We start from the raw sequence: 11,922 nt of genomic DNA on the forward strand, positions 1-11,922 counted from the left end.
CCCTTTATCGTGGATACAATTTAATTTATTTATTGGAACTCGGTTAATTACACTCTTTTTTATTATCTAGATTGTTAAGTTGCGTGAATTCTGTACATTTAATTTCTGGTCATTGAATCCAAACTAATTCACTGATTTAAGTGTGGAATACAACTGTAGCTTCTATATGCATCTTCTTAATCTGAAAGCACATGTATTGGAGATGAGGCTTAAGTTAAGACATCTGTTTTAACTTTATTTTTTGTTTTATAAATCGGAGTGTTTATCAAGAAAAAAGGTTTTGAAGTGTGTGTGTGTTTTCAGCTTCATGTTGCTTTACAGTACTATTGACAAATCCAGCTTTGACAAGCCTATTTTAACGTCTTTAGTGGCTCAAATAAGCAATTCATATCGCTATTCTAAGAGCCTGTTTGGACATAAGAAATTTTTCCCTTTTTTCAAAAAAAATTTATTTTTTTCGAAATCAACATTTGTTCATAAAATTTTCAAATTTCACTTAAAGATGCATTTTGAAAATTTTCGAAAATTTGAAAAACTCCAAAAAACTGTTTTTCAAAATTTTCACTCAAATCACTCACAAAACTTCAAAACCAACTCAAAAAGTATATTCATGTCCAAACACAATTCTAAATTTCAAATACCATTGGCAGTTGAAAAATGTTTTCACCCTATTTTGGAATTTTACAATTCTCATGTCCAAACGCCCACTAAATCACTAAGGACTATGCTGTTAGTTACATGTGAGTATTAAGCAGATGTGGTCTGGATCAGAAAGGCTTTTTTGCATACTGGCATTTAAAAGTATGTGTTAAAGAGTGTCAAAGCTTGAATCAGCTTTACTTTCAGAGAACTGCTCTTTGCTTCTTTGGAGCATCTATCAGCCTCACAAAACATATCAAGCTGACCAAGTAGATATTTTACTTTCAGAGAACTGCTATTTGCTTAAGTTGCAACATTGTATTGAATGAAACCATGAGGTCACAAGATGCTATGACTTAACTCTCTAGATTCTAATTAAGGAATTTCCTTTAATAAAGTTACAGACAAGTTCTACAGAGTTAAGTACCTTCCACCACATAATTGCAATGGACACTTCCATGACAGCTAAAAAATTAAACCACCTTCCATCTCATAATTGCAATGGACACTTCCACGACAGCGAAAAAATTAAATCAAATGCAAGAAAATAACCAGTCAATTGACTGACCTATGAACACCGAGGTATGAACCCCTAGTGATTTGTCATGTTACATAAGTTGATCATTCCAGTGCTGATCAGAATATGAATAGTACACAAGTGAGAAGGAGTACCAGAAGAACCAACCACCAAACATGGACAAAAAAATGTAAAGAAAATGAGTGAATTGCTTGCATCAGTTTATCCTTTAAGCTGATCCAAATTCCGAAAACCATTTCTCATGTTTTTCAATGTCAGCAGCTGAGACACTTGGTTGAACTTTGCTAATGGCTTCTAAAAAGTCGCACATTGCAACAGGATCCTTAGCAATCTCATCCTTAGACATGTTCTTAATCTCCTCGCGGGTCTTCCCAGCTATCATTCGTCTCATGCCATTCATAGAAGCATCTCGGCAGACATTTGTGAGGTCATCTCCACTATATCCCTCTGTTTTACGAGCCACTTCCTCTATGTCCACATCTGGAGCTACCTGATGTCATTGCCAGATATTTGCACTGTTAAACGAAAGATTCATCCAACGAAAAAACTAGGTAGAATTCCTTCAAACTCATCCCTCAGAAGGCAGAAGCATAATCCTTAGAAAAATATTTTTACAAGCTAGAATTCAATTAGATGGAAAGCCAGGTGTACAAATAAAGAGACGTACTTTTTGTAATGTTGATGCCTTGAGAAATTGGAGAAAAAGCATGCTTGTACGGAATTCAAAACAAAAAGAAAAAGAATATCAAGAATATTCAAATTGAGACCAACTTTTAACTAAAAATTCCTAATTGAAGTCTGTCCCCATTTACTATTCCTGCAAAAGCAGAAAACTCAATGAAATGTCAAGGATGTAGAGTATTCTTCAAAGTCCAAACATCTGAAACAAAGTTCGCCTGTCATAAGCTGTCTTAAACTTTCTACGTGCATTTTTTGAGTAGCAGCGCCTTAAACATTAACAATTGAAAAGGATGCAACTATGGGTTGAATAAACTATAATTTAACATTTTGTGCAAGTAAATGCAAGGTAATAAAATTTTACCCATAAAAACAAATCAGAAGAAACTTCAGATATAGATCAACATAACACAGCATAGCTGTTAATAAAACAAGACATCCAAGACATAATGTTTTGAGTACAATTACCAAATCCTGCACTAACGCAAACACATCACATCTTTGATTCACCAAATTCCAATGACAAGACATCTAAGTTCAACATCCATGTATTTAATTTTTCCTTTTTTTAAATCATGTAAAGTGAACATTTATATACTTAATTATGCAAGAGCAAGTGTTCGGAGTGACTTTTCCAAAGCCTCGTATCTCAACCTTCACCAAAGAGTTCATACAGCGTTACCTATCTGACAAACACCTAAAAGGATCAATTAAAAAGAAAACTGCTTTGCATCCATTAGTGGATCAACATCTTTTCACAGGTATCAGTACACATTCCCATTATTTACTCCAGGGCAAGATAGCTATAACAGTTAGAAGAGCATTTTCCAGATTAGGCTTAAGACAGTCTTTCGTAGAACATAATCACATATTGTTTCTAAAGGTTTTAATTCATCTGATACAAAAGCAACAGAATAACTGTATGTTATATTGCTCAATATCTACTTGGCCTTCTTGTTATTTGTTTTTCCCTTTTATCTCTTTGAAATCTCGTTATTATTCTAGGATGCCACAGTAGCCAGGTGAAAAAGTCCACAAGCCACAGCTACCAAGATTGATAAATATGCACCAATCATACAGTAGAATTTTCTCATAGTGAACTAATAATCATAGCTTTGATAAACACAATATATACTGCAAGGGCAATTACATTCAAAGAAGCTATAGACAGATACATGAGGAGCTAACAGGGACATACGAAAGACGAGAAAGTGGACTGAGAAAACATTTTCAAAACACTGCTTACCTCAATACTTTTCAAATTGATCCGTATAAGCTCCTTCCGACTCTCAAAGCTAGGTAGGGGAATATATATACGTTTTTCCAAACGTCTCCTGAATTTCCATCAACAGAATTAGGTCGAGGAGACATTCACATGCATCTCAATGAATTAAAGGAAAAGAACGAATACGATGAGACACAACCTTAATGCCTCATCTATGTCCCATGGAAAGTTTGTAGCTGCTAAAACCATCACAATCTTCCGAGTGCCATCTTCATTAGTGGAAGAGTTGCTTACACCATCTACCTGAACAAGAAGTTCAGACTTCACCCTTCGGGATGATTCATGCTCTCCTGAACCCCTGAAAAGCGATCCAACCATTATCTCAGGTTCAACCTCAAAAAGAGTGTAAGAAACTACTCAACATACCATAATTAGGTCACAGATTAAGGCACACTGGACCAAGTATTTGGAGGCAACAGTACTCATTTCAAAAGGTTAATTTTTATCCATTCGAAAAGATACAAGTGAAAGCTTTTATATCCGACACTAGTATAAACCAACATCATACATAATCTTCAAAAGAAGCATTTAACCAAACAGAGGTCAGCTGAAAAGATTTAGGTAGCATCGAATAATAGACAAAGTCCTCACCCTCGGGCATTACAAAGAGAATCAATCTCATCAATGAAAATTGTACTAGGAGCATAAGCGCGAGCAAGATCAAACAAGCACCGCACCATGCGTTCACTCTCCCCGCGCCATTTTGAAGCCAAAGTGGCAGAAGAAACATTGAAAAATGTCGTCCCACACTCTGTAGCAACAGCCTTAGCCAAAAGTGTCTTCCCCGTTCCAGGAGGCCCAAACATAAGAACACCCTTCCATGGTCTCCTGATTCCCTGCAAAGATACATATCTGATCAGTAAAAAGTGTGACACGATGCATATAGGTCGAAGATGCATTATTTCCTCTTTGATAGGTGTGTGAACATAACACTACCATAAAAGCTCCTAGTACATTTAGCACAAAGTTTTTGCTAAAGTAGCCACTAGGTACTGTTGCCCAAATCATATAAGGTCTTCATATTCTCATCATAAGAAGTACAGTTTACTCATGTGCACGTGAATCTTCACTTGTACAAAAGCTACTTTGCAGAATAAAGACAAAACACAAAACTCCACAAATGTTCCCTTCTAATCCAACTATGATACCTGGAAATAATCTGGCATCCATAATGGGAGAACAACTGCTTCCTCCAAAAGTCTTTTGGCTTCACTTAACCCAGCAACATCGTCCCATCTCACACCAGGGGTGGAATCCAAGACATCCCTCTCAAGCATAGCAGCCAGGTCCGCATCAGGCCCCTCGTACTGACCTTTTTTACTCTTCCCTTCTTCAGCATCACCATCCTAGCAATTTGCAATAGAAGTTCTTAACATATAGACTCAGATTCAACTCATAGTTGATGGTCTAACAAGGACACCCATATTCAACAAGTAACAGTTATGGAATTAGAAAGCATTATGAAGCCGATTGTCCTTGTATTCAATAGGAACACTTACATATAAGGTAACCACAACAAGCCACATATTAGGATAAAAATAAAACTTGGAGATTGGCACACACCATAGACACTCAGCTGATTAACTGACCAGAACAAGCTACACGTATGATAAAAATGACATTTGCAGCTTGCCACATACAACATAAACAGTCAGCTGACTAACTAATCACAAATTTCTAAATCATACAATATTATAAGCATGAACACTTTTAGGTAAAGTTAGTTTACTGAAATGTCCTTTGAAAACTGAATGACCAAATTACCCTCTATCTAAAAGTAAAATTACCTTCCATTAAATGATGTTTTGTACTTAATGTTGTGGTGGTAAATAATTCACAATATTCATGAAAGAAAAAATAATTCCAATAATGGGTTGTCATGCGTTCAACTGTTATTGTACACATTTAAGAGACACTGCAAATTTTAATTAATTCATTGTATTTTGTATGCTTTTCATGTTGGATTGAAGATAACTTTTTAGAAAATTGTAGATGCATTCAGTGCAATGTCATTTAAAAAGCAAACTTAGAGCCCGTTTGGACATAAGAATTTTTTCACTTTTTTTCGAAATCAGTGTTTGGCCATAAAATTTCCAATTTTCACTTGAAGATGAATTTTAGAATTTTTCGAAAATTTGAAAAACTCCAAAAAGCTGTTTTTCAAAATTTTCACTCAAATCACTCACAAAACTTCAAAAACAACCCAAAATTATACTCATGTCCAAACACAACTCTAATTTTCAAATATCATCTTCGCTTGAAAAAAATTTCACTTTTGTTTTGAAATTTTACAATTCTTATGTCCAAACGCCCACTTAGTTAGATTGTGGAATGAGAAATATACTTTAAGCCTCTCTGGAGTACTTCATCTTGGAGTACTTCATCTTATGCTTCCGCACGGATTCTAACAAATATATATAGTATAAGTGGGAAGCCTCAAAGTAAAAGATTGAAAGACAAATAAATTATTCCTATATACACCAAACAACATTACCCTTAAATGCTATAAAAGGATATGGAGAATTTGAAAAGTTGCATGAGTAATTCATCAATTATAGACTAAATTCATTCAAATAATTTAATACAATATCAAATTCATCTACTTAATGCAAACTATACATAATTGATTGTCCGTTCATATATATCGTTTCATTTCTTTTTTTCCTAGAATCACTATATAACCATTTACTTTATCAAGATACGGTAAAATAAACCACTTATCTTGCAACAACAACAACAACAACCCAGTATAATCCCACTAGTGGGGTATGGGGAGGGTAGTGTGTACGCAGACCCAGTGTTATTAAAAGCGCACGCTTCTCGCTTAAAGCGCAGAAGCGAGGCGAGGCGAGGGGTCTGCGCTTTTCTGCCCTAAAGCGTGGCATTGGTAAACAAGCGCACGCTTCACCCTAAAAAGCGAGAAGCGAGGTGATGAAAAAAGTGAAGAAAAGCTCGCTTAAGCGAGGTCCAGCGGCTGCCTAGGGTTTTCTTAAAAAAAATTTGCAAATACACTTGCGCACACTTCTTCCAAACATCTGCTTCACTGCTGCAAGCGACGATTGCAACCTTCGACTTTTTCTCTTCTGCTCTTCTTCTCTTCTTCTCCTTCAGTTCTTTCTTCTCTTCTGCTGTTCACTGTTATGCCATGTTTTAACAATTCCTTTTGTGATTTAGTTTTGCATTTGCTTAATATGTTATGACTTTTGAGGATTATTGACTATCTAGTTTTAGTATCTGTTATTTACTTCTTAATTTAAGAATTGAAATATTTGCTTAATATGTTATTTTTATTGAGTTCTTCGTCATTTATCTATGCCTATTTAATTTTTTTTATTTATGTGTTATATTGCGCTTCACATGAAAAAAGCGCGCGCTTCGCTTCACGCTTCTCGCTTCGGTGAAGCGAAGCCTCCTCGCTTTTTTCCGCTTCTCGCTCTCCAAAACACTGTGCAGACCTTACCCCTACCCTGGGATAGAGAGGTTGTTTCCGATAAGACCCTCGGCTCCCTCCCTCCAAGAACTCCTCACCTTGCTCTTGGGGTGACTCGAACTCATAACCTCTTGGTTGGAAGTGGAGGATGCTCACCACTAAAACAAACCACTCTTGTCAAAAACCACTTATCTTGCGAGGGTGAAAAATTTGAATCATCGTAGATTCTTGCGGGACTGCTTGAAAACTAAAGATTAATTATGCAGACACAATAAAAAGGTGAAAAGAGGAGAAAATCAGGTGCAACTTATAGGTAAATTATATTAGTTAATTAGAAATTAAAAATGTCAAGAAATATCCTACATCTCCACTCTTCTTTAAACTCCATTGTAGTTGTGGTAAATGAAGCTTAAGAAATAGTTAGCAAGAAACAGAAGGGGGTGGGATCTGGGAAGAGAGTGGATCAGTGTAATGGTTGAATATAAAAATATGTGTTTGTGTAAATGGAGGATTGCGTATTTGTCACTTCTTAGCCTTTTTTTTTAAAATAGAATTTAATGCATAACGTACATGGAACTTATTTTGAATGTTAATAGGAGCAGTTGTATATATTTGGACTTTTAAATCCAAATCTGGATTATGGAATTTTATTTTAGTGAAGTCTAACAAATATTTTTTTTCTTATAATAATGTGCAACAGTGCAGCTTATATGACATATATATTCTATGTCGAACATGATTCAAATAGTTACCAGTCTACTAAAGTAGTTCTAATAGTCATAGGGATGAAATTAGTTATATAATGATTTAGTTCAGTGGAATAATATTAAGCCATTGCTCTCAATTCTCACTTTTGGACTTAATTCTAAATTCCTACTTATTTTACCCATTGAAAAGATAGAGCTATATTTGTTGTCGAAGAACCTTAGAGCACTTCACATTTATCCCACTATTGTTCATTTTGCTCTCTAATTTCTCCATCTTTTTACTTATTGTTGTTGTTGTTGTTGTCGTCAAAAGGACAACTCATTTATATTTTTTCTTGTGTATTTATAGAATTTTTACGTCAAGTTTATATATTTATATGATTTTTAAAAAGTTAATACTAATTGATATTAAAGTATACGCGCAACGCGCGTACCCAGAACTAGTAAACAGAAAAGCACACGAATTACCAATGAATAATTTTCAAGAGAGGCAAATTACAGAAAAAAACAAAAATCAAAACATAAGATTGTCCACTATAATTTACCGTAGAGTCAGCTTTTGTGGATTTTCCAGGTCCTTTTTTCCCAGTAGTTGAAGATCGAACCCCAGATGTAGCCTTAGTAGAGCCAGTGGTCCTTCCCCCACGGCCTGTGGTTCCAGTCTTTGTAGATCCACGAGCCCAGGCTCCATCTTGTGGGCCCTTCCTCATACCCCCTGGACCGGCTCTTGCAGATCTTCTTGTTGTGTCTCGGCTTGGTGGTCTCCAAACATCGGGGTCATCCATTGGAGCACCGGATGAGGTGGGGTACTCATCAAGCGGTTGAAAGACAAAAGAAGATGACTTGGTCGAAATCGGAGGTGAATTAGGACGTCTACCACCCATAGGAACCTCCTTAAAAGCCCTTTTCTCGGCATCCAATTGTTTCACTACCTCTGTTTCTTCGGAAATTGCTTTCTTTACATTCATCCATTTTGAACGAATCAAAGGGTCATCAAGTGTGTTTAAGTGCCTATGCATAGACCAAAAGAATGGAACAATCCCAGTTAAAAGCAGCTGGATTAACTACTTTCAAAGCGGTATAGACAATGTTATAACTAAGTTTAGCAGAAATGACAGAGAACAGATTAAAGCCTTCATCTCATTATGGGTACTACGTCAAGCTTCAAAATCTTTTTAAAGAAATGATAATGCAAGCCTCATCATATCAGTACACAAATAAAAATTACTTTTTTACTCATCAAAAAGAAAAAATTTCAGCTCACAAGTGACAGTAAGTTATTTTCCCCTTTTGCTGGAATACATCTTATACCTTCCCAAAACCCAAAGGAAACCAAACACAGGAAATGATTTCATTGCGGCAAACATTTAATAGTCATACCAAACGCACCATAAATTGGAACACGCATTTCGCAATTCGGGACGTAACTCCATAAATACGTAGACAAATAAAGACATAAAAGAAGAAGGGATCTGAGAGAGTACTTGTTGATCTGAGCAATAGCGCCATCGAAGAAGATGACGGAAGTGTCATAAAGGCCTTCAACTGCATATTCTCTTGCCAATTTCACATGATCTTGTAACCCTGCCAATGCTCCTCCCACCATTATTATTTCCTCGATAGCTCAATAAGCAAAATTTGTTAGACACTTTTCTCGAAAAATCTGAAAATGTTAGGGTTTTCAAAATTTGGGCGAAGAAGAACAAATTTGAAAAATGAGAGACACATTAATCAGCAATCTCTCTATCTGGGGAAAGACAGAAGACTGGAAGTTGAAGTTCGTTCGACCAGCAATACGGCGACGTTTTAATGGTCTAAATCTGATGAGGGCTGAGCGTTAAAGTACTACATTGCCCTCCATCCTTTGAACTTTTAACGTTTGGAAAAGCGCGGAGGAATTGTTTCGTTTGGGATTCCCTTTAATTGACTGGCCTTTTTCACTGACGCCCGTTGAGGATGCGGAGCCCACAAAAAGAGAAGGGAATTGCCTCGTCCTCGTTTAAATTTTGGGCTTAATCCGCTTCGAATCAACACCCGAATCCCGAAATTCGATCCGTAATTTTTTTAATGATTAATTTGAATAATTAATTGCGACACACAAACTTCATGAAATTTTGAAATATACTCTGTGATCGCATATTAGTTATCATTTTCACAAAGTTATCAATTATATTAATTACTATCATATAGATTTATTTGTAGTTACTCAAATCACTTATTAACTTGCATATGAAACTAGATAATCAATAATAGCTAACAAACTATTGATTGTAATCCCTAACCCTTTTTTTCCACCGTAAGTCAACAACATGGTAAAAAGTTTTACTACTAAAAACCATACCTTGTCACGAAAAAAAAAAAGGCATAATAGTCAACCAGCTAGTTACAAGGTAACAGAGCTATTTACACTCAAAATCGGATAACAATTAAATTTGTAAGTGATTTTAAGAATATGCGGATTAATTTGATACAAAGCGATAGATTAAGTCAAATTGAACAAACAAAGATAAAACAGATTCAAACCACACGAAGGGGATAGTTCCAGCCTTAGCGAAATATTTATCCTAGATTCGGGCTCGCTATGGCCAGCACTGATGAACAAGAGAAAGAGCTAATAATAGAGAAAATAATAATATATTACTTTGGAGTGCGTGTTATTATTTGTTTAATGAATTATCAGACCCCCTTTATCTAGTAGGGGAATCCTATTCTAGGTACAACTCTATGAAAAGTAAAAAATATCCGAGGATTAGGCTTTGGAGTGCGAGGATTAGGCGAGGATTAGGCTTCTTAGGTGCCTTGTAATTTTTTGCTTTTGTACCTTTGTATTTTGTTGAGGCCGTTTGGCCTTTGTAAAAATTTGCGTATATATATATATATATATATATATATATATATATATATATATATATATATATATATATATATATAAGCTATATTCGATATAATATTAGCTTGATTCTTTTTGCTTTTTTCTTTATGATTGCAAAAATTTCGGATGCCTTAGCATGTAATAACTAAGTCTTATTCGGAGGTTCGAATATTGTTCGTTTTCGAGACTATTTTTCTTAAGGCTTGTGGGGGCGCTTGGTATGACCGGAAGCTTTCTCCGAAATGTTCACTTAGAATTTTTTATAATTTTGCCGAGGGTAGCTTTCGAACCGGTTTAGAAATTTTGAAGGCCTTATATTTTTATTACGGATCTCGGACGTCTTCAAGTCGTTCTAGGACGGTTGTAGTCTTTTAAGTTTGGGTATTACCCAATGGGCTCGTTACCCTGAGTTATCCGGGCTTGCCCAGGACGATAGTTTCGAATGGGGATGGTCGTAGCTTTTAAAGTTTAGGCACTATCTAATAAGCTTTGTGCCTCCGGGCTTTGATACCCCCGGTCACCAGAGCCTGCCTTGGACGATAGTCCCCAAGTGAGGGTGACCTCTTGGATCCGGACAGAGGTGTCCCTTGGGCATCGATATCTTTAGGGGACCGAATGTAGAAACTTTTAAGGGACAAAATATTTATCCGCAAGGAGAAACGTTTCTTTCATTTCTGTATGTAATATACAAGGTTACAAATATGTACATGATTCGTGTCAGAGCTTGGGTGGTCTATGTGGGCACGGTTCATTCGACCGTTTGGCCCTTAAAATAAATCCTATCCACTGAGCCTAGGTAGTTCGAGCATAAAGTTTCTCTCCTTACCAAAACCATTGTCCGAGGGTGATGGCCTCTAGTATCGGAGGCCGAACATAGAGAAGCCTCGGATATTGTTGATGTGGTCCTTGACTCCAGTATTCGATTACCCCGGTTGTTTTGACCTCGATCACTCCCCCTTTCGCTTCTCACAGGGTTTCGCCCAGACCCACTACTTCTCCGGTCTCCATTGTATGGCTGATACCGATCCCTGCTTGATCTTGGTTCACGATCACCATCTCTCTTGACTCCGTCCATGGCTCTAATGGGATAAACGGTGACCTTAGACTTTGCAAAATTGGTTTCCACCATTATAGTCTGATCGGAAGTATCATACAGTTTACATCTAAGGTTTAACGTAGATAATAATTTAAAATAAATTCTATAAGATAAACATATAAGTTCAGATCCAGGCACATAATTATAACCATGTGTTTTCACATTTAATGTCAATGCATCAAGTATATTAACATCAGATAGAGATAATTGAAGATTGGGTTGAGTATTAAAATATACTGGACCGTAGGCCACAGTAGATTCAATAGAACCCATCAGAGACTATCTAAAATTCAGATTTCTAGCATCTCTAAGAGCAGTCAAAAATGTCTCTGGTAACCCTTTAAGTGTTAATGGCTTAAAATCAATTTGAACCATACCAACATGCAGATAATTATACTGATTTTTATATAAATCTACATCTTGTTTGTTTAACAAACGAATAGTCTGTTCAGACGAGTTTAAAGCTAAAGATTGCTCAGTAGTTTTAACTAGTTGTTTTGAAGAAAGTTTATTATAAATTGTTTTAATAGGGACTTTAGGAATTGTCCATTTGTTTAATAAATCAAGGTTTTGAGGTATATCTACCTCTTCAAGTCTAGTATTTTTGATACTAGTTTCTCCTAAATTCATAACAAAAAATAACATATCTATGTCGAATACTTCAGATCTATCTCATA

General features: G+C 36.0%; 1 protein-coding gene across 1 annotated transcript; it reads right to left on the minus strand.

The window, feature by feature from the left end:
- Positions 1-1,010: 1,010 nt before the first annotated feature.
- Positions 1,011-9,168, minus strand: LOC107780568 (katanin p60 ATPase-containing subunit A1-like). Its single transcript, XM_016601114.2, has 7 exons — positions 8,762-9,168; positions 7,823-8,288; positions 4,289-4,486; positions 3,732-3,976; positions 3,280-3,438; positions 3,102-3,189; positions 1,011-1,667 (listed from the first exon to the last, which is right to left on the minus strand). The coding sequence occupies exons 1-7, from the start codon at positions 8,881-8,883 to the stop codon at positions 1,386-1,388; spliced, it is 1,560 nt and encodes a 519-aa protein (XP_016456600.1). The 5' UTR covers positions 8,884-9,168; the 3' UTR covers positions 1,011-1,385.
- Positions 9,169-11,922: the final 2,754 nt, after the last annotated feature.

This window comes from Nicotiana tabacum, chromosome 22, assembly GCF_000715075.1.
Source record: "Nicotiana tabacum cultivar K326 chromosome 22, ASM71507v2, whole genome shotgun sequence".
Classification (NCBI taxonomy): Eukaryota; Viridiplantae; Streptophyta; class Magnoliopsida; order Solanales; family Solanaceae; genus Nicotiana; species Nicotiana tabacum.